The sequence below is a fragment of the Dendropsophus ebraccatus genome, chromosome 4 (assembly GCF_027789765.1).
Source record: "Dendropsophus ebraccatus isolate aDenEbr1 chromosome 4, aDenEbr1.pat, whole genome shotgun sequence".
NCBI classification, from domain to species: Eukaryota; Metazoa; Chordata; class Amphibia; order Anura; family Hylidae; genus Dendropsophus; species Dendropsophus ebraccatus.
In genome coordinates, this window is record NC_091457.1 from 3,228,940 (window position 1) to 3,253,974 (window position 25,035).

Consider the following 25,035-nt stretch of genomic DNA (forward strand, 5'->3'; position numbering starts at 1 on the left):
TCCTGCCTGCTGAGGGGGCGGGGCTTCTTCCGGTCAGACCTGAGCAGCCGAGCGCCGAGCCCTAGCATTATTCAGCAGCTCCGAGAAGCCGGGAAACATGGTGAGTGCGAGGCCGGGGAGGAGAGGCCGGGGAGACGCGGAGAGGAGAGGCCGGGGAGGAGAGGAGAGGCCGGGGAGACGCGGAGAGGAGAGGCCGGGGAGGAGAGGAGAGGCCGGGGAGACGCGGAGAGGAGAGGCCGGGGAGGAGAGGAGAGGCCGGGGAGACGCGGAGAGGAGAGGCCGGGGAGGAGAGGAGAGGCCGGGGAGGAGAGGAGAGGCCGGGGAGGAGGGGGAGACGCGGGGAGGAGAGGCCGGGGAGGAGAGGAGAGGCCGGGGAGACGCGGAGAGGAGAGGCCGGGGAGGAGAGGAGAGGCCGGGGAGGAGAGGAGAGGCCGGGGAGGAGAGGAGAGGCCGGGGAGGAGAGGAGAGGCCGGGGAGACGCGGGGAGGAGAGGCCGGGGAGGAGAGGAGAGGCCGGGGAGACGCGGGGAGGAGAGGCCGGGGAGGAGAGGAGAGGCCGGGGAGACGCGGGGAGGAGAGGCCGGGGAGGAGAGGAGAGGCCGGGGAGGAGAGGAGAGGAGAGGCCGGGGAGACGCGGGGAGGAGAGGAGAGGCCGGGGAGGAGAGGAGAGGCCGGGGAGACGCGGGGAGGAGAGGCCGGGGAGACGCGGGGAGGAGAGGCCGGGGGCCGGGGAGAGGCCGGGGAGGAGAGGAGAGGCCGGGGAGGAGAGGAGAGGCCGGGGAGGAGAGGCCGGGGGCCGGGGAGAGGCCTGGAGCTGGAGTCCGGGGGTATATGGGGGGGGGTGTCACAGAGATGGTATATGGGGGGGGGGGTCACAGAGCTGGGGTATGGGGGGGGGGTCACAGAGCTGGGGTATGGGGGGGGGGGGTCACAGAGCTGGGGTATGGGGGGGGGGGTCACAGAGCTGGGGTATGGGGGGGGGGGTCACAGAGCTGGGGTATGGGGGAGGGGGTCACAGAGCTGGGGTATGGGGGAGGGGGTCACAGAGCTGGGGTATGGGGGGGGGTCACAGAGCTGGGGTATGGGGGGGGGGTCACAGAGCTGGGGTATGGGGGAGGGGGTCACAGAGCTGGGGTATGGGGGGAGGGGGTCACAGAGCTGGGGTATGGGGGGGGGTCACAGAGCTGGGGTATGGGGGAGGGGGTCACAGAGCTGGGGTATGGGGGAGGGGGGTCACAGAGCTGGGGTATGGGGGAGGGGGTCACAGAGCTGGGGGTATGGGGGAGGGGGTCACAGAGCTGGGGTATGGGGGAGGGGGGTCACAGAGCTGGGGTATGGGAGGGGGGGTTACAGAGCTGGGGTATGGGGGGGGGGGGTCACAGAGCTGGGGTATGGGGGGGGGGTCACAGAGCTGGGGTATGGGGGGGGTCACAGAGCTGGGGTATGGGGGGGGGGGGTCACAGAGCTGGGGTATGGGGGGGGGGGGGTCACAGAGCTGGGGTATGGGGGAGGGGGTCACAGAGCTGGGGTATGGGGGAGGGGGTCACAGAGCTGGGGTATGGGGGAGGGGGTCACAGAGCTGGGGTATGGGGGAGGGGGTCACAGAGCTGGGGTATGGGGGAGGGGGTCACAGAGCTGGGGTATGGGGGAGGGGGTCACAGAGCTGGGGTATGGGAGGGGGGGTTACAGAGCTGGGGTATGGGGGGGGGGGTCACAGAGCTGGGGTATGGGGGGGGGGGTCACAGAGCTGGGGTATGGGGGGGGGGTCACAGAGCTGGGGTATGGGGGGGGGTCACAGAGCTGGGGTATGGGGGGGGGTCACAGAGCTGGGGTATGGGGGGGGGGGTCACAGAGCTGGAGCCCGGGGGTACAGTTGGGGGGAGGCACCTGTGGCCCCCGTGTCAGTACGGTGAAGGTTTGTGCAGTAACGCCCCCCCCGGGCTCCGCCCTCCTCCTGCTCCTGTTACTTTCACTTTTACTTTGTGATTTCCTGGAATCGTCGCCTGTTCTGAGGAAACAACAAAGACTAAAACTGCAGAGGCCCCCCCCCCCTACAAGTGTCAGCAGTAAGTGCCCAGAGCCCCCCCCCCCTACAAGTGTCAGCAGTAATAGTGCCCAGAGCCCCCCCCTACAAGTGTCAGCAGTAATAGTGCCCAGAGCCCCCCCCTACAAGTGTCAGCAGTAATAGTGCCCAGAGCCCCCCCCCTACAAGTGTCAGCAGTAATAGTGCCCAGAGCCCCCCCCCCCTACAAGTGTCAGCAGTAATAGTGCCCAGAGCCCCCCCCTACAAGTGTCAGCAGTAATAGTGCCCAGAGCCCCCCTCCCTACAAGTGTCAGCAGTAATAGTGCCCAGAGCGCCCCCCCTACAAGTGTCAGCAGTAATAGTGCCCAGAGCCCCCCTACAAGTGTCAGCAGTAATAGTGCCCAGAGCCCCCCCCCCCCTACAAGTGTCAGCAGTAATAGTGCTCAGAGCCCCCCCCCCTACAAGTGTCAGCAGTAATAGTGCTCAGAGCCCCCCCCCTACAAGTGTCAGCAGTAATAGTGCTCAGAGCCCCCCCCCTACAAGTGTCAGCAGTAATAGTGCTCAGAGCCCCCCCCCTACAAGTGTCAGCAGTAATAGTGCCCAGAGCCCCCCCCCCTACAAGTGTCAGCAGTAATAGTGCCCAGAGCCCCCCTACAAGTGTCAGCAGTAATAGTGCCCAGAGCCCCCCTACAAGTGTCAGCAGTAATAGTGCCCAGAGCCCCCCCCTACAAGTGTCAGCAGTAATAGTGCTCAGAGCCCCCCCCTACAAGTGTCAGCAGTAAGTGCCCAGAGCCCCCCCCCCCTACAAGTGTCAGCAGTAATAGTGCCCAGAGCCCCCCCCCCCTACAAGTGTCAGCAGTAATAGTGCCCAGAGCCCCCCTACAAGTGTCAGCAGTAATAGTGCCCAGAGCCCCCCCCCCTACAAGTGTCAGCAGTAATAGTGCTCAGAGCCCCCCCCTACAAGTGTCAGCAGTAAGTGCCCAGAGCCCCCCCCCCCCTACAAGTGTCAGCAGTAATAGTGGCCCAGAGCCCCCCTACAAGTGTCAGCAGTAATAGTGCCCAGAGCCCCCCTACAAGTGTCAGCAGTAATAGTGCTCAGAGCCCCCCTACAAGTGTCAGCAGTAATAGTGCCCAGAGGCCCCCCCCCTACAAGTGTCAGCAGTAATAGTGCCCAGAGCCCCCCCCCCTACAAGTGTCAGCAGTAAGTGCCCAGAGCCCCCCCCCCTACAAGTGTCAGCAGTAATAGTGCCCAGAGCCCCCCTACAAGTGTCAGCAGTAATAGTGCCCAGAACCCCCCCCTACAAGTGTCAGCAGTAAGTGCCCAGAGCCCCCCCCCCACAAGTGTCAGCAGTAATAGTGCCCAGAGCCCCCCCCCCTACAAGTGTCAGCAGTAATAGTGCCCAGAGCCCCCCTACAAGTGTCAGCAGTAATAGTGCTCAGAGCCCCCCCCTACAAGTGTCAGCAGTAATAGTGCCCAGAGCCCCCCCCCTACAAGTGTCAGCAGTAATAGTGCCCAGAGCCCCCCCCCTACAAGTGTCAGCAGTAATAGTGCCCAGAGCCCCCCCCTACAAGTGTCAGCAGTAATAGTGCCCAGAGCGCCCCCCCCCCATACAAGTGTCAGCAGTAATAGTGCCCAGAGCCCCCCCTACAAGTGTCAGCAGTAATAGTGCCCAGAGCCCCCCCCCTACAAGTGTCAGCAGTAATAGTGCCCAGAAGCCCCCCTACAAGTGTCAGCAGTAATAGTGCTCAGAGCCCCCCCCTACAAGTGTCAGCAGTAAGTGCCCAGAGCCCCCCCCCCTACAAGTGTCAGCAGTAATAGTGCTCAGAGCCCCCCCTACAAGTGTCAGTAGTAATAGTGCCCAGAGCCCCCCCTACAGTGTCAGCAGTAAGTGCCCAGAGCCCCCCCCCCACAAGTGTCAGCAGTAATAGTTGCCCAGAGCCCCCCTACAAGTGTCAGCAGTAATAGTGCCCAGAGCCCCCCCCCCTACACGTGTCACCAGTAAGTGCCCAGAGCGCCCCCCCCCCTACAAGTGTCAGCAGTAATAGTGCCCAGAGCCCCCCCCCTACAAGTGTCAGCAGTATAGTGCCCAGAGCCCCCCCCCTACAAGTGTCACCAGTAAGTGCCCAGAGCGCCCCCCCCCCCTACAAGTGTCAGCAGTAATAGTGCCCAGAGCCCCCCTACAAGTGTCAGCAGTAATAGTGCCCAGAGCCCCCCCCCTACAAGTGTCAGCAGTAATAGTGCCCAGAGCCCCCCTACAAGTGGTCAGCAGTAATAGTGCCCAGAGCCCCCCCCCTACACGTGTCAGCAGTAATAGTGCCCAGAGCCCCCCCCCCTACAAGTGTCAGCAGTAATAGTGCCCAGCGCCCCCCCCCCTACAAGTGTCACCAGTAAGTGCCCAGAGCGCCCCCCCCTACAAGTGTCAGCAGTAATAGTGCCCAGAGCCCCCTACAAGTGTCAGCAGTAATAGTGCCCAGAGCCCCCCCCCCCTACAAGTGTCAGCAGTAATAGTGCCCAGAGGCCCCCCCCCTACAAGTGTCAGCAGTAAGTGCCCAAGAGCCCCCCCCCTACAAGTGTCAGCAGTAATAGTGCCCAGAGCCCCCCCCCTACAAGTGTCAGCAGTAATAGTGCCCAGAGCCCCCCCCTACAAGTGTCAGCAGTAATAGTGCCCAGACCCCCCTACAGTGTCAGCAGTAATAGTGCCCAGAGCCCCCCCCCTACAAGTGTCAGCAGTAAGTGCCCAGAGCCCCCCCCCCCTACAAGTGTCAGCAGTAATAGTGCCCAGAGCCCCCCTACAAGTGTCAGCAGTAATAGTGCCCAGAGCCCCCCCCCCTACAAGTGTCAGCAGTAATAGTGCCCAGAGCGCCCCTACAAGTGTCAGCAGTAATAGTGCCCAGAGCCCCCCCCCCCTACAAGTGTCACCAGTAAGTGCCCAGAGCGCCCCCCCCCCCCCCTACAAGTGTCAGCAGTAATAGTGCCCAGAGCCCCCCTACAAGTGTCAGCAGTAATAGTGCCCAGAGCCCCCCCCTACAAGTGTCAGCAGTAATAGTGCCCAGAGCCCCCCTACAAGTGTCAGCAGTAATAGTGCCCAGAGCCCCCCCCCCTACAAGTGTCAGCAGTAATAGTGCCCAGAGCCCCCCCTACAAGTGTCAGCAGTAATAGTGCCCAGAGCCCCCCCCCTACAAGTGTCAGCAGTAATAGTGCCCAGAGGCCCCCCCCCTACAAGTGTCAGCAGTAATAGTGCCCAGAGGCCCCCCCCCCCTACAAGTGTCAGCAGTAATAGTGGCCCAGAGCCCCCCCCCCCTACAAGTGTCGCAGTAAGATGCCCAGAGCCCCCCCCCCTACAAGTGTCAGCAGTAATAGTGCCCAGAGCCCCCCTACAAGTGTCAGCAGTAATAGTGCCCAGAGCCCCCCCCCACAAGTGTCAGCAGTAATAGTGCCCAGAGCCCCCCCCACAAGTGTCAGCAGTAAGAGTGCCCAGAGCCCCCCCCCCTACAAGTGTCAGCAGTAATAGTGCCCAGAGCCCCCCCTACAAGTGTCAGCAGTAATAGTGCCCAGAGCCCCCCTACAAGTGTCAGCAGTAATAGTGCCCAGAGCCCCCCCCTACAAGTGTCAGCAGTAATAGTGCCCAGAGCCCCCCTACAGTGTCAGCAGTAATAGTGCCCAAGAGCCCCCCTCCCTACAGTGTCAGCAGTAATAGTGCCCAGAAGCCCCCCCCCCTACAAGTGTCAGCAGTAATAGTGCCCAGAGCCCCCCCCCCTACAAGTGTCAGCAGTAATAGTGCCCAGAGCCCCCCCCCTACAAGTGTCAGCAGTAATAGTGCCCAGAGCCCCCCCCCCTACAAGTGTCAGCAGTAATAGTGCCCAGAGCGCCCCCCTACAAGTGTCAGCAGTAATAGGTGGCCCAGAGCGCCCCCCTACAAGTGTCAGCAGTAATAGTGCCCAGAGCGCCCCCCCCCTACAAGTGTCACAGTAATAGTGCCCAGAGCGCCCCCCTACAAGTGTCAAGCAGTAATAGTGCCCAGAGCCCCCCTACAAGTGTCAGCAGTAATAGTGCCCAGAGCCCCCCCCACAAGTGTCAGCAGTAATAGTGCCCAGAGCCCCCCCCCCACAAGTGTCAGCAGTAATAGTGCTCAGAGCCCCCCCCTACAAGTGTCAGCAGTATATAGTGCCCAGAGCCCCCCCCCCACAAGTGTCAGCAGTAATAGTGCCCAGAGCCCCCCTACAAGTGTCACCAGTAAGTGCCCAGAGCGCCCCCCCCCTACAAGTGTCAGCAGTAAAGTGCCCAGAGCCCCCCCCCCCTACAAGTGTCCACCAGGAAGTGCCCAGAGCGCCCCCCCCCTACAAGTTGTCCAGCACGCCCCCCCATACAAGTGTCAGCAGTCTAATTAGGGCCCAGAGCCCCCCCCTACAAGTGTCAGCAGTAATAGTGCCCAGAGCCCCCCCTACAAGTGTCAGCAGTAATAGTGCCCAGAGCCACCCCCCCTACAAGTGTCAGCAGTATAGTGCCCAAGAGCCCCCCCCTGCAGAGTTCAGCAGTAATAGTGCCCAGAGCCCCCCCCCTACAAGTGTCAGCAGTAAGTGGCCCAGAGCGCCCCCCCCTACAATGTCAGCAGTAGTGTGCCCAGAGCCCCCCTACAAGTGTCAGCAGTATAGTGCCCAGAGGCCCCCCCCCCTACAAGTGTCAGCAGTAATAGTGCCCAGAGCGCCCTACAAGTGTCAGCAGTAATAGTGCCCAGAGCCCCCCCTACAAGTGTCAGCAGTAATAGTGCCCAGAGCCCCCCCCCTACAGTGTCAGCAGTAATAGTGCCCAGAGCCCCCCCATACAAGTGTCAGCAGTAATAGTGCCCAGAGACCCCCCCCCCTACAAGTGTCAGCAGTAATAGTGCCCAGAGAGGCCCCCCCCCCTACAAGTGTCAGCAGTATAGTGCCCAGAGGCCCCCCCCCCCTACAAGTGTCAGCAGTAATAGTGCCCAGAGCCCCCCCCTACAAGTGTCAGCAGTAATAGTGCCCCAGAAGAGCCCCCCTACAAGTGTCAGCAGTGAATAGTGGCCCAGAGCCCCCCCACAAGTGTCAGGCAGTAATAGTGCCCAAGGAGCCCCCCCCCACAAGTGTCAGCAGTAATAGTGCCCAGAGCCCCCCCCCCCTACAAGTGTCAGCAGTAATAAGTGCCCAGAGCCCCCCTACAAGTGTCAGCAGTAAATAGTGCCCAGAGCCCCCCCCCCCACAAGTGTCAGCAGTAATAGTGCCCAGAGCCCCCCCTACAAGTGTCAGCAGTAAGTGCCCAGACGCCCCCCCCCCCCTACAAAGTTCGCAGTAATAGTGCCCAGAGCCCCCCCCCTACAAGTGTCCAGCAGTAATAGTGCCCAGAGCCCCCCCCCCTACAATTGTCAGCAGTAATAGTGCCCAGAGCCCCCCTACAAGTGTCAGCAGTAATAGTGCGCAGAGCCCCCCCCTAACTACAAGGTGTCAGCAGTAAGTGCCCAGAGCCCCCCCCCCCCCCTACAAGTGTCAGCAGTAATAGTGGCCCAGAGCCCCCCTACAAGTGTCAGCAGTAATAGTGCCAGAGCCCCCCCCCTACAAGTGTCAGCAGTATAGTGCCCAGAGCCCCCCCCCTACAAGTGTCAGCAGTAAGTGCCCAGAGCCCCCCCTACCCACAAGTGTCAGCAGTAATAGTGCCCAGAGCCCCCCTACAGTGTCAGCAGTAATAGTGCCCAGAGCCCCCCTCCCTACAAGTGTCACCAGTAAGTGCCCAGAGCGCCCCCCCCCTACAAGTGTCAGCAGTAATGTGCCCAGGAGGCCCCCCCCCCCTACAAGTGTCACCAGTAAGTGCCCAGAGCGCCCCCCCCCTACAAGTGTCAGCAGTAATAGTGCCCAGAGCCCCCCCTACAAGTGTCAGCAGTAATAGTGCCCAGAGCCCCCCCCCCTACAAGTGTCAGCAGTAATAGTTGCCCAGAGCCCCCCCCTACAAGTGTCAGCAGTAATAGTGCCCAGAGCCCCCCTCCCTACAAGTGTCAGCAGTAATAGTGCCCAGAGCCCCCCCCTAGCAAGTGTCCAGCAGTAATAGTGCCCAGAGCCCCCCCCACCCTACAAGTGTCAGCAGTAATAGTGCCCAGAGCCCCCCTACAAGTGTCAGCAGTAATAGTGCCCAGAGCCCCCCCCCTACAAGTGTCAGCAGTAATAGTGCCCAGAGCCCCCCCCCTTACAAGTGTCATCAGTAATAGTGCACCAGAGCCCCCCCTACAAGTGTCAGCAGTAATAGTGCCCAGAGCCCCCCCTACAAGTGTCAGCAGTATAGTGCCCAGAGCCCCCCCCCCCTACAAGTGTCAGCAGTAAGTGCCCAGAGCCCCCCCCCCCCCTACAAGTGTCAGCAGTAATAGTGCCCAGAGCCCCCCTACAAGTGTCAGCAGTAATAGTGCTCAGTAGCCCCCCCTACAAGTGTCAGCAGTAATAGTGCCCAAGAGCCCCCTACAAGTGTCAGCAGTAATAGTGCCCACAGAGCCCCCCCCCTACAAGTGTCAGCAGTAATAGTGCCCAGAGGCCCCCCCCCTACAAGTGTCAGCAGTAATAGTGCCCAGAGGCCCCCCCCCTACAAGTGTCAGCATGTAATAGTGCCAGAGCCCCCCCCCTACAAGTGTCAGCAGTAATAGTGGCCCAGAGCCCCCCCCCTACAAGTGTCAGGCAGTAATAGTGCCCAGAGCCCCCCCCCCTACAAGTGTCAGCAGTAATAGTGCCCAGAGCCCCCTACAAGTGTGCAGCAGTAATAGTGCCCTAGAGCCCCCCCCCTACAAGTGTCAGCAGTATAGTGCCAGAAGCCCCCCCCCCCTACAGTGTCAGCAGTAATAGTGCCCAGAGCCCCCCCCCTACAAGTGTCAGCAGTAATAGTGCCCAGAGCCCCCCTACAAGTGTCAGCAGTAATAGTGCCCAGAGCCCCCCCCTACAAGTGTCAGCAGTAATAGTGCCCAGAGCCCCCCTTCAAGTGTCATCAGTAATAGTGCCCAGAGCCCCCCTCCCTACAAGTGTCAGCAGTAATAGTGCCCAGAGCCCCCCTACAAGTGTCAGCAGTAAGTGCCCAGAGCCCCCCCCCCTACAAGTGTCAGCAGTAATAGTGCCCAGAGCGCCCCCCCCCTACAAGTGTCAGCAGTAATAGTGCCCAGAGCCCCCCCCTACAAGTGTCAGCAGTAATAGTGCCCAGAGCCCCCCCCCCTACAAGTGTCAGCAGTAATAGTGCCCAGAGCGCCCCCCTACAAGTGTCAGCAGTAATAGTGCCCAGAGCCCCCCTACAAGTGTCAGCAGTAATAGTGCCCAGAGCCCCCCCCCCTACAAGTGTCAGCAGTAATAGTGCCCAGAGCCCCCCTACAAGTGTCAGCAGTAATAGTGCCCAGAGCCCCCCCCCTACAAGTGTCAGCAGTAATAGTGCCCAGAGCCCCCCCCTACAAGTGTCAGCAGTAATAGTGCCCAGAGCCCCCCCCCCCCTACAAGTGTCAGCAGTAATAGTGCCCAGAGCCCCCCTACAAGTGTCAGCAGTAATAGTGCCCAGAGCCCCCCCCCTACAAGTGTCACCAGTAATAGTGCCCAGAGCCCCCCCCCCCTACAAGTGTCAGCAGTAATAGTGCCCAGAGCCCCCCTACAAGTGTCAGCAGTAATAGTGCCCAGAGCCCCCCCTACAAGTGTCAGCAGTAATAGTGCCCAGAGCCCCCCCCCCCCTACAAGTGTCATCAGTATAGTGCCCAGAGCCCCCCCCCCCTACAAGTGTCAGCAGTAATAGTGCCCAGAGCCCCCCCCCTACAAGTGTCAGCAGTAATAGTGCCCAGAGCCCCCCCCCTACAAGTGTCAGCAGTAATAGTTGCCCAGAGCCCCCCCTACAAGTGTCAGCAGTAATAGTGCCCAGAGCCCCCCCCCTACAAGTGTCAGCAGTAATAGTGCCCAGAGCCCCCCCCCCTACAAGTGTCAGCAGTATAGTGCCCAGAGCCCCCCCCTACACGTGTCAGCAGTAATAGTGCCCAGAGCCCCCCCCCTACAAGTGTCAGCAGTAATAGTGCCCAGAGCCCCCCCTACAAGTGTCAGCAGTAATAGTGCCCAGAGCCCCCCCCCCCTACAAGTGTCAGCAGTAATAGTGCCCAGAGCCCCCCTACAAGTGTCAGCAGTAATAGTGCCCAGAGCCCCCCCCTACAAGTGTCAGCAGTAATAGTGCCCAGAGCCCCCCCCCTACAGTGTCAGCAGTAATAGTGCCCAGAGCCCTCCTACCCCCCCCTACAAGTGTCAGCAGTAATAGTGCCCAGAGCCCCCCCCCCTACAAGTGTCAGCAGTAATAGTGCCCAGAGCGCCCCCCCCTACAAGTGTCAGGCAGTAATAGTGCCCAGAGCCCCCCTACAAGTGTCAGCAGTAATAGTGCCCAGAGCCCCCCCCCTACAAGTGTCACCAGTAAGTGCCCAGAGCGCCCCCCCCCCCCTACAAGTGTCAGCAGTAATAGTGCCCAGAGCCCCCCCCTACAAGTGTCACCAGTAAGTGCCCAGAGCGCCCCCCCCCCCTACAAGTGTCAGCAGTAATAGTGCCCAGAGCCCCCCCCCCCTACAAGTGTCAGCAGTAATAGTGCCCAGAGCCCCCCTACAAGTGTCAGCAGTAATAGTGCCCAGAGCCCCCCCCCCTACAAGTGTCAGCAGTAATAGTGCCCAGAGCCCCCCCCTACAAGTGTCAGCAGTAATAGTGCCCAGAGCCCCCCTACAAGTGTCAGCAGTAATAGTGCCCAGAGCCCCCCCCCTACAAGTGTCAGCAGTAATAGTGCCCAGAGCGCCCCTACAAGTGTCAGCAGTAATAGTGCCCAGAGCCCCCCCCCCTACAAGTGTCACAGTAAGTGCCCAGAGCGCCCCCCCCCTACAAGTGTCAGCAGTAATAGTGCCCAGAGCCCCCCTACAAGTGTCAGCAGTAATAGTGCCCAGAGCGCCCCCCCCCCTACAAGTGTCAGCAGTAATAGTGCCCAGAGCCCCCCCCCTACAAGTGTCAGCAGTAATAGTGCCCCGAGCCCCCCCTACAAGTGTCAGCAGTAATAGTGCCCAGAGCCCCCCCCCTACAAGTGTCAGCAGTAATAGTGCCCAGAGCCCCCCCTACAAGTGTCAGCAGTAATAGTGCCCAGAGCCCCCCCCACAAGTGTCAGCAGTAATAGTGCCCAGAGCCCCCCCCCGCTACAAGTGTCAGCAGTAATAGTGCCCAGAGGCCCCCCCCCTACAAGTGTCAGCAGTAATAGTGCCCAGGAGGCCCCCCCCCTACAAGTGTCAGCAGTAATAGTGCCCAGCGCCCCCCCCCTACAAGTGTCAGCAGTAATAGTGCCCAGAGCCCCCCTACAAGTGTCAGCAGTAATAGTGCCCAGAGCCCCCCCCACAAGTGTCAGCAGTAATAGTGCCCAGAGCCCCCCCCCTACAAGTGTCAGCAGTAATAGTGCCCAGAGCCCCCCCCCCCCACAAGTGTCAGCAGTAATAGTGCCCAGAGCCCCCCCCCTACAAGTGTCAGCAGTAATAGTGCCCAGAGCCCCCCCTACAAGTGTCAGCAGTAATAGTGCCCAGAGCCCCCCCCCCTACAAGTGTCAGCAGTAATAGTGCCCAGAGCCCCCCTACAAGTGTCAGCAGTAATAGTGCCCAGAGCCCCCCCCCCTACAAGTGTCAGCAGTAATAGTGCCCAGAGCCCCCCCCCTACAAGTGTCAGCAGTAATAGTGCCCAGAGCCCCCCCCCCCCCCTACAAGTGTCAGCAGTAATAGTGCCCAGAGCCCCCCCCCTACAAGTGTCAGCAGTAATAGTGCCCAGAGCCCCCCCCCACAAGTGTCAGCAGTAATAGTGCCCAGAGCCCCCCTACAAGTGTCAGCAGTAATAGTGCCCAGAGCCCCCCCCCACAAGTGTCAGCAGTAATAGTGCCCAGAGCCCCCCTACAAGTGTCAGCAGTAATAGTGCCCAGAGCCCCCCTACAAGTGTCAGCAGTAATAGTGCCCAGAGCCCCCCTACAAGTGTCAGCAGTAATAGTGCCCAGAGCCCCCCCCCTACAAGTGTCAGCAGTAATAGTGCCCAGAGCCCCCCCCCTACAAGTGTCAGCAGTAATAGTGCCCAGAGCCCCCCCCCTACAAGTGTCAGCAGTAATAGTGCCCAGAGCCCCCCCCTACAAGTGTCAGCAGTAATAGTGCCCAGAGCCCCCCCCCCCTACAAGTGTCAGCAGTAATAGTGCCCAGAGCCCCCCTCCCCACAAGTGTCAGCAGTAATAGTGCCCAGAGCGCCCCGCCCTGTACTTTGCACCTAGATCCCCCCCGCCCCCCCCCCTGTCCGCTGTGCATAGAGCCCCCCCCTGTCCGCTGTGCATAGAGCCCCCCCCATGTCCGCTGTGCATAGAGCCCCCCCCCGTCCGCTGTGCATAGAGCCCCCCCCTGTCCGCTGTGCATAGAGCCCCCCCCTGTCCGCTGTGCATAGAGCCCCCCCCCTGTCCGCTGTGCATAGAGCCCCCCCCCTGTCCGCTGTGCATAGAGCCCCCCCTGTCCGCTGTGCATAGAGCCCCCCCCCTGTCCGCTGTGCATAGAGCCCCCCCCCCTGTCCGCTGTGCATAGAGCCCCCCCCCCTGTCCGCTGTGCATAGAGCCCCCCCCCTGTCCGCTGTGCATAGAGCCCCCCCCATGTCCGCTGTGCATAGAGCCCCCCCCATGTCCGCTGTGCATAGAGCCCCCCCCATGTCCGCTGTGCATAGAGCCCCCCCCATGTCCGCTGTGCATAGAGCCCCCCCCATGTCCGCTGTGCATAGAGCCCCCCCCATGTCCGCTGTGCATAGAGCCCCCCCCATGTCCGCTGTGCATAGAGCCCCCCCCATGTCCGCTGTGCATAGAGCCCCCCCCATGTCCGCTGTGCATAGAGCCCCCCCCCTGTCCGCTGTGCATAGAGCCCCCCCCCTGTCCGCTGTGCATAGAGCCCCCCCCATGTCCGCTGTGCATAGAGCCCCCCCCCCCCATGTCCGCTGTGCATAGAGCCCCCCCCCCCCTGTCCGCTGTGCATAGAGCCCCCCCCCCCTGTCCGCTGTGCATAGAGCCCCCCCCCCCCCCCCTGTCCGCTGTGCATAGAGCCCCCCCCCCCCTGTCCGCTGTGCATAGAGCCCCCCCCCCATGTCCGCTGTGCATGGGGCCCCCCCCCCATGTCCGCTGTGCATGGAGCCCCCCCCTGTCCGCTGTGCATAGAGCCCCCCCCCCTGTCCGCTGTGCATGGAGCCCCCCATACGCTGTATACACTGATATGTATACACAATCATGGATGTGTTTTATTTCCCGCAGTTTCGTAACCAGTATGACAACGATGTGACGGTGTGGAGCCCCCAGGTAATCAGCATCATCCCCCACATCATAGGAGACGGAGAGACTGTTACATGACTATTAACCAACTGACGATATACATTACCTGTCCATGCTGCTCCTCTTCCTGTGTGCTTCTCCCCCCGGGTCCTGCGCTCCAGCTTCAGACTGGCCTGTTACATTTATTATCGGGCCGTGTAATAGGCCGATCGGCGCTCGTTTACATTTATTATCGGGCCCCCATCGGCCCGTCTAATAGTACCCTTACATGGGGGATCCAAGTGTGACCCCCAACATGTGGCCCCATACCGTGCTGACTACACTGATCCCCAGTTCTTATACTAGTCTCGTCCTCCGGAGCTGCGCTCACTAGTCTCGTCCTCCGGAGCTGCGCTCACTAGTCTCGTCCTCCGGAGCTGCGCTCACTAGTCTCGTCCTCCGGAGCTGCGCTCACTAGTCTCGTCCTCCGGAGCTGCGCTCACTAGTCTCGTCCTCCGGAGCTGCGCTCACTAGTCTCGTCCTCCGGAGCTGCGCTCACTAGTCTCGTCCTCCGGAGCTGCGCTCACTAGTCTCGTCCTCCGTACACCCTGATCTCTCCTGTTTCCTCCAGGGCCGGATCCACCAGATTGAGTATGCCATGGAGGCGGTAAAGCAGGGCTCCGCCACTGTGGGTCTGAAGTCCACCACTCACGCTGTCCTTGTAGCCTTAAAGGTATGGTCCCCTTCTGATTGATGGGTGTGGGTGGAGGGTCCCTGGTGGGGTGAGGGGGGCAGTCACGGCTGGGTGGGTGGTCTATAACGTGTCTGCTTCTTCTCCCGCACAGAGAGCTCAGTCTGAACTGGCCGCACATCAGAAGAAGATCCTGAACGTGGACAATCACGTGGGCATCTCTATTGCTGGGCTGACCGCCGACGCCCGCCTGCTCTGGTGAGTGCGCTGCCTGATTAAAGGGGGGTCCTAGAAGGGAGGGGTCTCTGCCTGATTATAGGGGGGTCCTAGAGTGGAGGGGTCTGCTTGATTATAGGGGGGTCCTAGAGGGGAGGGGTCTCCACTGGATTACAGGGGGGGTCCTAGAGGGGAGGGGTCTCCACTGGATTACAGGGGGGGTCCTAGAGGGGAGGGGTTTCCGCTGGATTACAGGGGGGTCCTAGAGGGGAGGGGTTTCCGCTGGATTACAGGGGGGGTCCTAGAGTGGAGGGGTCTCTGCTGGATGACAGGGGGGTCCTAGAGGGGAGGGGTTTCCGCTGGATTACAGGGGGGGTCCTAGAGGGGAGGAGTTTCCGCTGGATTACAGGGGGGTCCTAGAGGGGAGGGGTTTCCGCTGGATTACAGGGGGTCCTAGAGGGGAGGGGTTTCCGCTGGATTACAGGGGGGTCCTAGAGGGGAGGGGTTTCTGCTGGATTACAGGGGGGTCCTAGAGGGGAGGGGTTTCCGCTGGATTACAGGGGGGTCCTAGAGTGGAGGGGTCTCCGCTGGATGACAGGGGGGTCCTAGAGGGGAGGGGTTTCCGCTGGATTACAGGGGGGTCCTAGAGGGGAGGGGTTTCCGCTGGATTACAGGAGGGTCCTGGAGGGGAGGGGTTTCCGCTGGATTACAGGGGGGTCCTAGAGTGGAGGGGTCTCCGCTGGATGACAGGGGGGTCCTAGAGGGGAGGGGTTTCCGCTGGATTACAGGGGGGGTCCTAGAGGGGAGGAGTTTCCGCTGGATTACAGGGTGGTCCTAGAGGGGAGGGGTTTCCGCTGGATTACAGGGGGGGTCCTAGAAGGGAGGGGATTCCGCTGGATTACAGGGGGGTCCTAGAGGGGAGGAGTTTCCGCTGGATTACAGGGGGGTCCTAGAGTGGAGGGGTCTCCGCTGGATGACAGGGGGGTCCTAGAGGGGAGGGGTTTCCGCTGGATTACAGGGGGGGTCCTAGAGGGGAGGGGTTTCCGCTGGATTACAGGGGGGTCCTAGAGGGGAGGGGTTTCCGCTGGATTACAGGGGGGGTCCTAGAAGGGAGGGGATTCCGCTGGATTACAGGGGGGTCCTAGAGGGGAGGAGTTTCCGCTGGATTACAGGGGGGTCCTAGAGGGGAGGGGTTTCCACTGGATTACAGGGGAGGGATCTCTGCTGGATTATAGGGGGTCCTAGATGTGAGGGGTCTTCTCATGGCGTCGGCCATCTTGGTCTGATCATCTGTTGTTTTGCAGTAACTTCATGCGTCAGGAGTGTCTGGATTCGCGCTTCGTCTTTGACCGTCCTTTGCCGGTGTCGCGCCTCGTCTCTCTGATTGGAAGCAGTATCCTTATAATACGGCAGCTCACGCTGTGATGTGTACGGCTGGATGTGTTCTCCCATGTGGGGATACTACCTAACTGGCGGGGGGCTCCGTCTCTCAGCCCGGGCCAGACAGGGGGCTTCGCCTCTCAGCAGCCATTTTGTCTCAGCAGTAGTAAATCATATGACTGACATTTATATTACTTAACTGTGCCCAGAAACCCAAATACCAACCCAGCGCTACGGGCGGAGACCGTACGGAGTGGGGCTGCTCATCGCAGGATATGACGTAAGTGATGGAGGAGTCCTGGGGGAGGGGCGTCCCTCTGTATGTATCAGGAGTCCTGTGGGAGGGGCGTCCCTCTCCTGGGGGGGGCGGAGTTTCTCTCTATATATCAGGAGTCCTGGGGGGGCAGGGTTCCTCTCTATATATTAGGAGTCCTGAGGGAGGGGCTTCCCTCTATATATCATGAGTCCTGGGGGAGGGGCGTCCCTCTCTATGTATCAGGAGCCCGGGGGGAGGGGTGCCCCTTTCTGTTTTAGGAGTCCGGGGGGAGGGGCGCCCCTCTCTATGTATCAGGGTGTGGGGGGGGGTTGTGATTCAGATATAGATGGTGATGCGTAACGCCGGTTCCCCTCTGCTTCATCCTCAGGACATGGGGCCGCACATATTCCAGACATGTCCCTCGGCTAATTACTTTGACTGTAAGGCGATGTCCATCGGAGCGCGGTCACAGTCGGCTCGCACCTACTTGGAGCGCCACATGTCGGAATTCAGTGAATGTAAGTGTGTACACTGGGGTTTAGATACAGCAATGGTGTTGGATACAGTATGATGGGTGTAGATACAGCACTGGTGTTGGATACAGTAAAAGGTGGAGGGGGAAGATACATTATAGGGGGATGTGGGGTGCAGTATGGTGGCGGTATGTCTGGTACAGTGAGGCGGTGGTATATCGGATGTGGGGTTCATTATGGCGGCGGTAAGGGAGATGTCTGGTACAGTATGGCGGCGGTATATCGGATGTGGGGTACAGTATGGCGGCGGTAGGGGAGATGTCTGGTACAGTATGGCGGCGGTAGGGGTGATGTCTGGTACAGTATGGCGGCGGTATATCGGATGTAGGGTACAGTATGGCGGCGGTATATCGGATGTGGGGTACAGTATAGTGGCGGTAAGGGAGATGTCTGGTACAGTATGGCGGCGGTATATCGGATGTGGGGTAAAGTATAGTGGCGGTAGGGGAGATGTCTGGTACAGTATGGTGGCGGTAGGGGAGATGTCTGGTACAGTATGGTGGCGGTATATCGGATGTGGGGTACAGTATGGTGGCGGTAGGGGAGATGTCTGGTACAGTATGGCGGCGGTAGGGGAGATGTCTGGTACAGTATGGCGGCGGTAGGGGAGATGTCTGGTACAGTATGGCAGCGGTATATCGGATGTGGGGTACAGTATGGCGGCGGTAGGGGAGATGTCTGGTACAGTATGACAGGGGTAGGGGAGATGTCTGGTACAGTATGGCGGCGGTAGGGGAGATGTCTGGTACAGTATGGCGGCGGTAGGGGAGATGTCTGGTACAGTATGGCGGCAGTAGGGGAGATGTCTGGTACAGTATGACAGGGGTAGGGGAGATGTCTGGTACAGTATGGCGGCGGTAGGGGAGATGTCTGGTACAGTATGGCGGCAGTAGGGGAGATGTCTGGTACAGTATGGCGGCGGTATATCGGATGTGGGGTACAGTATGGCGGCGGTAGGGGAGATGTCTGGTACAGTATGGCGGCGGTAGGGGAGATGTCTGGTACAGTATGGCGCATGTATTGGGGACCCCTGGCTGACGCGGATGTTACTTCCCCCAGGTAATCTGAATGAGTTGGTGAAGCACGGGCTCCGGGCACTGAGGGAGACGCTTCCTGCAGAACAAGACCTGACAACAAAGGTAACAAGCAACGTCCGCCGGAACCTCCATCCCCCCTAGCACTGCTGACACTGATACACTGTAACAAAGTCCAGGACAGCTGATACATTGTAGCAAATAGCCAGCTGTAAGAAGTATTTGGTTTCTACACACACCAAACCTTTGGGCGTTCCTGTAGTAGAAAGTTCCAGAAGTTCTCCTTACATCTCGGTGCAGGTAACCGGCCCTTTAAGAATATGATGGAGAATGAATCCGGGGTATTAATAGACTCAATGTGTAATAGTGGGGGAGGGGTGACGTCACTGTTGATGAAGAACACGTGTGGAGCCTCTATGTTGTGTGTCCACAGAACGTTTCCATCGGCATTGTGGGTAAAGATCTGGAATTTACAATCTATGATGATGATGAAGTCGCCCCATTCCTGGAAGGATTAGAAGAGCGACCACAGAGGAAGGTGGGTGACCCTCCGCCGTCATATAGATTTATTTCATCAGTCACCCCGATAACGTAGAGAGTCCGGATATTGCATGAGGGATCTGTAGGATGGGACTGTGTGTAGGATGGGGGATCCAGGGCTGTGGAGTCAGTAAGCCGCAGCTCCAACTCCCGACTCGGACTCCTGCTCCTTGATAAATGGCCGGTAATATACCAGGGGAGATATCTATCACACCGGCTCAGCAGCTTCTCCCTAATGTCCTACATGATCCTGGGGCAACTTCTGAGGGAATATATACTGTATATACAGCAGCTTCTCCCTAATGTCCTACATGATCCTGGGGCGACTTCTGAGGGAATATATACTGTATATACAGCAGCTTCTCCTGTGTGTGCAGTGGGTGCAGCCAGTCTCCAGCCTCCATGTCCTGAACTACTCACAGCTAGACTAGATGGAGCAGGTGGTCTTTTCCTGCTGACATCTTCTATGTTTCTAACGAATATTCACAATACACAAAGAAACACAGAAACACTGCCAGATCCCTGTAATATAGAGGTCAGACATAGTGATATACAGGGGGTCACATCTCACATATAGTGATAGAGGGGTCACACACAGTGATATAGAGAGGGATCACACACAGTGATATAGAGGGGTCACACATAGTGATATAGAGAGGGGTCACACATAGTGATATAGAGAGGGGTCACACATAGTGATATACAGGGGGTCACACATAGTGATATAGAGAGGGGTCACACATAGTGATATAGAGGGGTCACACATAGTGATATAGAGAGGTCACACATAGTGATATAGAGGTCACACATAGTGATATAGAGAGGGGTCACACACAGTGATATAGAGAGGGGTCACACACAGTGATATAGAGAGGGGTCACACATAGAGAGGGGTCACACAGTGATATAGAGAGGGGTCACACACAGTGATATAGAGAGAGGTCACACACAGTGATATAGAGGGGTCACACACAGTGATATAGAGAGGGGTCACACACAGTGATATAGAGAGGGGTCACACATAGTGATATAGAGAGGGGTCACACACAGTGATATAGAGAGGGGTCACACACAGTGATATAGAGAGGGGTCACACACAGTGATATAGAGAGGGGTCACACACAGTGATATAGAGAGGGGTCACACATAGTGATATAGAGAGGGGTCACACATAGTGATATAGAGAGGGGTCACACACAGTGATATAGAGAGGGGTCACACACAGTGATATAGAGAGGGGTCACACACAGTGATATAGAGAGGGGTCACACACAGTGATATAGAGAGGGGTCACACACAGTGATATAGAGAGGGGTCACACACAGTGATATAGAGAGGGGTCACACACAGTGATATAGAGAGGGGTCACACACAGTGATATAGAGAGGGGTCACACACAGTGATATAGAGAGGGGTCACACACAGTGATATAGAGAGGGGTCACACACAGTGATATAGAGAGGGGTCACACACAGTGATATAGAGAGGGGTCACACAGTGATATAGAGAGAGGTCACACACAGTGATATAGAGGGGTCACACACAGTGATATAGAGAGGGGTCACACACAGTGATATAGAGAGGGGTCACACACAGTGATATAGAGAGGGGTCACACACAGTGATATAGAGAGGGGTCACACACAGTGATATAGAGAGGGGTCACACATAGTGATATAGAGAGGGGTCACACACAGTGATATAGAGAGGGGTCACACACAGTGATATAGAGAGGGGTCACACACAGTGATATAGAGAGGGGTCACACACAGTGATATAGAGAGGGGTCACACACAGTGATATAGAGAGGGGTCACACACAGTGATATAGAGAGGGGTCACACACAGTGATAGATATAGAAGGTCACTGTGGGGGCACACAATGGCACGCACACACACACACACACACAACCTACTGCAGCCATAGCGCACACCACACACTCTCACTCTTTTTATAGTTCAAACATTTTATTGAGTTTCACATAATATAACATTGGTACTGAAGAAAAGTATCAGTAGCAGTATAAATTCACGAATATACATAACTAATAAAACAAGGCCGACAATAATAACTAAATCTTTCTCCACTTATACATAGAATGTAGATAGTAGATATATGGTGCTATTTATCACAAGAATATAGTGTACAAATACAAAGCAAAGCCTATAAGAATGGATCCAGGGTGCCGGCAGCCGACATCTTATATTACCAGGTGGTTGAGGTAAAGTGAGACATGATGGGACGTCTTTCTGCCTGCGAGAAGCCATGGATTAGGAATAGTTTCCACTTCTTAAAGAAGGAAGCTGTAAAGGCCTCCTTATTGTGTACAGTGTCCAGCATCTCCCAGTGTAAGGTTTCCTTTAGAATAGAGGTCAATTCCGAAATAGTCGGTAGGCTAGGCTGTAGCCAATGGTTTAATAAACACTTAAGAGCTAGTAATAGGGTGAGATGTACCGCGGGGGGGATAGGATGGTGCGACATGGGATCATCCACAGGTCCAGGGTCACCGTGGAATATATGTTATCGGATCTAAAGGAACTGTAAGCGACCACACGTCACGTATAAAGGATTTTACTAGGAGCCAATAGGATTGTACTGAGTTACAAAGCCATAAACAATGGAAGAGGTCCGCCTGCTCTTTTTGCTGCGGCCATAGCACGCACACACACACACACACACTCAGCTGCAGCCATAGAACACTGAAGAAAAACCCCACACTGAGGACAGAGGTTACAGCTACACTACTTATGTCTTCTCCTCCTCTATATTACACAGGATATCTCCATATTACACTGCTGCTCATATACAGTCGTCCAGCATCCAGGAAGAGACCAGCACAGATCTCCCCCCACACAATGGACTCTTCCAGCTCAGAAACAAACTGACAAATAGTGACCGACCACCCTTATGTAATAGGGCCAGTGTCCTATTACTGATATATCCCCCGACCCCCCCTTATCTAATAGGGCCAGTGTCCTATTACTGATATATCCCCCGACCACCCTTATGTAATAGGGCCAGTGTCCTATAACTGATATATCCCCCGACCCCCCTTATCTAATAGGGCCAGTGTCCTATTACTGATATATTCCCCGACCACCCTTATCTAATAGGGCCAGTGTCCTATTACTGATATATTCCCCGACCACCCTTATCTAATAGGGCCAGTGTCCTATTACTGATATATTCCCCGACCACCCTTATCTAATAGGACCAGTGTCCTATTACTGATATATTCCCCGACCACCCTTATGTAATAGGGCCAGTGTCCTATTACTGATATATTCCCCGACCACCCTTATGTAATAGGGCCAGTGTCCTATTACTGATATATCCCCCGACCACCCTTATGTAATAGGGCCAGTGTCCTATTACTGATATATTCCCCGACCCCCCTTATGTAATAGGGCCAGTGTCCTATTACTGATATATTCCCCGACCCCCCTTATGTAATAGGGCCAGTGTCCTATTACTGATATATTCCCCGACCACCCTTATGTAATAGGGCCAGTGTCCTATTACTGATATATTCCCTTACCACCCTTATGTAATAGGGCCAGTGTCCTATTACTGATATATTCCCCGACCACCCTTATGTAATAGGGCCAGTGTCCTATTACTGATATATTCCCCGACCACCCTTATCTAATAGGGCCAGTGTCCTATTACTGATATATCCCCGACCCCCCCTTATGTAATAGGGCCAGTGTCCTATTAGGCCCCGTTCCCACTGAGTAAAGCTAGCGGAATTCCGCAGCGGAATTGTCCCCACCCGAATGCCGTTAGCCTCCCTATCATAATGGGAGTCTATGGGAGGCGCGCGCTCCTGCTTTGTCCGCGCTGAAGAATGAACGTGTACATTTTTTTCCAACTCCAGACAAAACTAGCTCCGACTCCACGGCCCTAGGGGGATCTGTATGATGGCACTGTATTCTGGGGATGTGTATGATGGCACTGTATTCTGGGGATGTGTATGATGGCACTGTATTCTGGGGATCTGTATGATGGCACTGTATTCTGGGGATCTGTATGATGGCACTGTATTCTGGGGATGTGTATTCTGGGGATGTGTATGATGGCACTGTATTCTGGGGATGTGTATTCTGGGGATCTGTATGATGGCACTGTATTCTGGGGATGTGTATTCTGGGGATCTGTATGATGGCACTGTATTCTGGGGATGTGTATTCTGGGGATGTGTATGATGGCACTGTATTCTGGGGATCTGTATGATGGCACTGTATTCTGGGGATCTGTATGATGGCACTGTATTCTGGGGATCTGTATGATGGCACTGTATTCTGGGGATGTGTATGATGGCACTGTATTCTGGGGATCTGTATGATGGCACTGTATTCTGGGGATGTGTATTCTGGGGATCTGTATGATGGCACTGTATTCTGGGGATGTGTATGATGGCACTGTATTCTGGGGATGTGTATGATGGCACTGTATTCTGGGGATGTGTATGATGGCACTGTATACTGGGGATGTGTATTCTGGGGATCTGTATGATGGCACTGTATTCTGGGGATGTGTATTCTGGGGATCTGTATGATGGCACTGTATTCTGGGGATCTGTATGATGGCACTGTATTCTGGGGATGTGTATTCTGGGGATCTGTATGATGGCACTGTATTCTGGGGATGTGTATTCTGGGGATGTGTATTCTGGGGATGTGTATGATGGCACTGTATTCTGGGGATGTGTATGATGGCACTGTATTCTGGGGATCTGTATGATGGCACTGTATTCTGGGGATCTGTATGATGGCACTGTATTCTGGGGATCTGTATGATGGCACTGTATTCTGGGGATCTGTATGATGGCACTGTATTCTGGGGATCTGTATGATGGCACTGTATTCTGGGGATGTGTATTCTGGGGATCTGTATGATGGCACTGTATTCTGGGGATGTGTATTCTGGGGATGTGTATTCTGGGGATGTGTATTCTGGGGATCTGTATGATGGCACTGTATTCTGGGGATGTGTATGATGGCACTGTATTCTGGGGATCTGTATGATGGCACTGTATTCTGGGGATGTGTATGATGGCACTGTATTCTGGGGATGTGTATGATGGCACTGTATTCTGGGGATCTGTATGATGGCACTGTATTCTGGGGATGTGTATGATGGCACTGTATTCTGGGGATGTGTATTCTGGGGATGTGTATGATGGCACTGTATTCTGGGGATGTGTATTCTGGGGATGTGTATGATGGCACTGTATTCTGGGGATGTGTATACTGGGGATGTGTATGATGGCACTGTATACTGGGGATCTGTATGATGGCACTGTATTCTGGGGATGTGTATGATGGCACTGTATTCTGGGGATGTGTATACTGGGGATGTGTATGATGGCACTGTATACTGGGGATGTGTATGATGGCACTGTATTCTGGGGATGTGTATGATGGCACTGTATTCTGGGGATGTGTATTCTGGGGATGTGTATGATGGCACTGTATTCTGGGGATGTGTATTCTGGGGATGTGTATGATGGCACTGTATTCTGGGGATGTGTATACTGGGGATGTGTATGATGGCACTGTATACTGGGGATCTGTATGATGGCACTGTATTCTGGGGATCTGGCGGCCGCTTTGTGTCACTCTTAACCTTGTGATTCTGCCCTTCTGCAGGTGGCGGCACCGGTGGAGGATCCGGTGGAGAAGCCTGAGGAGCCCATGGAGCACTAGCGTTAGGATTTTGTACATGTTTTGCGCTTTGGCCGCCTTCAGTCGCCTCCGGTGTACGCTGGGGGGGGAGGGGCGTTGTTCTGTAATTCCACTTTGTCATTGATGAAGTCAATCTAATAAAATATTTTTTTTTCTTGAGTTACCCGGTGAGAATTCTTGTAAGGACAAATCTCGGCTGTTTGAAGGGAACCGGGTCCTTATGTCTCTACAAAGTGACCGCTAGGGCTTTAAGAAGTAAGCCCCGCCCCTCTCTGGAATAATTTATTGTAATACTGAAGATAACCAGACCGGTGTGCAGGTGACACAATAGTTCCTATCCTGCTGCACATCTTACAGGGTGTTCGGCCTCCATAGCGCTTCAGAACTGCAGTAATTCTTTATAACATAGACACCAGATCTGACCGGCCATGTTTCTCAGAGATCTGGAGCCATTTGACCGACCGTGTTTCTCTATAGAGATCTGGATCCCTCTGTCCGGCCATGTTTCTCTTGAGATCTGGATCTATCTGACCGGCCATGTTTCTCCACAGAGATCTGGATCCCTCTGTCCGGCCGTGTTTCTCCCCAGAGATCTGGATCCATCTGACCGACCGTGTTTCTCCATAGAGATCTGAAACCATCTGACCGTCCGTGTTTCTCCATAGAGATCTGGATCCATCTGACCGGCCATGTTTCTCCACAGAGATCTGGATCCCTCTGTCCGGACATGTTTCTCCACAGAGATCTGGATCCATCTGACCGGCCATGTTTCTCCACAGAGATCTGGATCCCTCTGTCCGGCCGTGTTTCTTCACAGAGATCTGGATCCCTCTGACCGGCCATGTTTCTCCACAGAGATCTGGATCCATCTGACCGGCCATGTTTCTCCACAGAGATCTGGATCCCTCTGTCCGGCCATGTTTCTTCACAGAGATCTGGATCCCTCTGACCGGCCGTGTTTCTTCACAGAGATCTGGATCCCTCTGTCCGGCCGTGTTTCTCTATAGAGATCTGAAACCATCTGACCGTCCGTGTTTCTCTATAGAGATCTGGATCCCTCTGACCGGCCATGTTTCTCTATAGAGATCTGGATCCCTCTGACCGGCCATGTTTCTCTATAGAGATCTGGAGCCATCTGACCGACCGTGTTTCTCCACAGAGATCTGGATCCCTCTGTCCGGCCGTGTTTCTTCACAGAGATCTGGATCCCTCTGACCGGCCGTGTTTCTTCACAGAGATCTGGATCCCTCTGTCCGGCCATGTTTCTCTATAGAGAAACATTGCTCAGGAGTTGGGGGTCGGACATGTTAGACACCAGTATTGTATATGGCTGTAGTTTCCTGACTGTTCCTCCTGATCAGAACGATTCTAGATATCGTCCTCCTCTGAT

At 56.6% G+C, this 25,035-nt stretch overlaps 1 protein-coding gene across 1 annotated transcript; it reads left to right on the top strand.

Moving 5' to 3' along the window:
• PSMA1 (proteasome 20S subunit alpha 1) lies at positions 1–23,733 on the top strand. The gene is made up of 10 exons (XM_069968013.1): positions 1–100; positions 13,313–13,357; positions 13,941–14,042; positions 14,155–14,258; positions 15,521–15,609; positions 15,806–15,876; positions 16,241–16,370; positions 17,445–17,524; positions 17,853–17,957; positions 23,610–23,733. The coding sequence occupies exons 1-10, from the start codon at positions 98–100 to the stop codon at positions 23,664–23,666; spliced, it is 786 nt and encodes a 261-aa protein (XP_069824114.1). The 5' UTR covers positions 1–97; the 3' UTR covers positions 23,667–23,733.
• Positions 23,734–25,035: the final 1,302 nt, after the last annotated feature.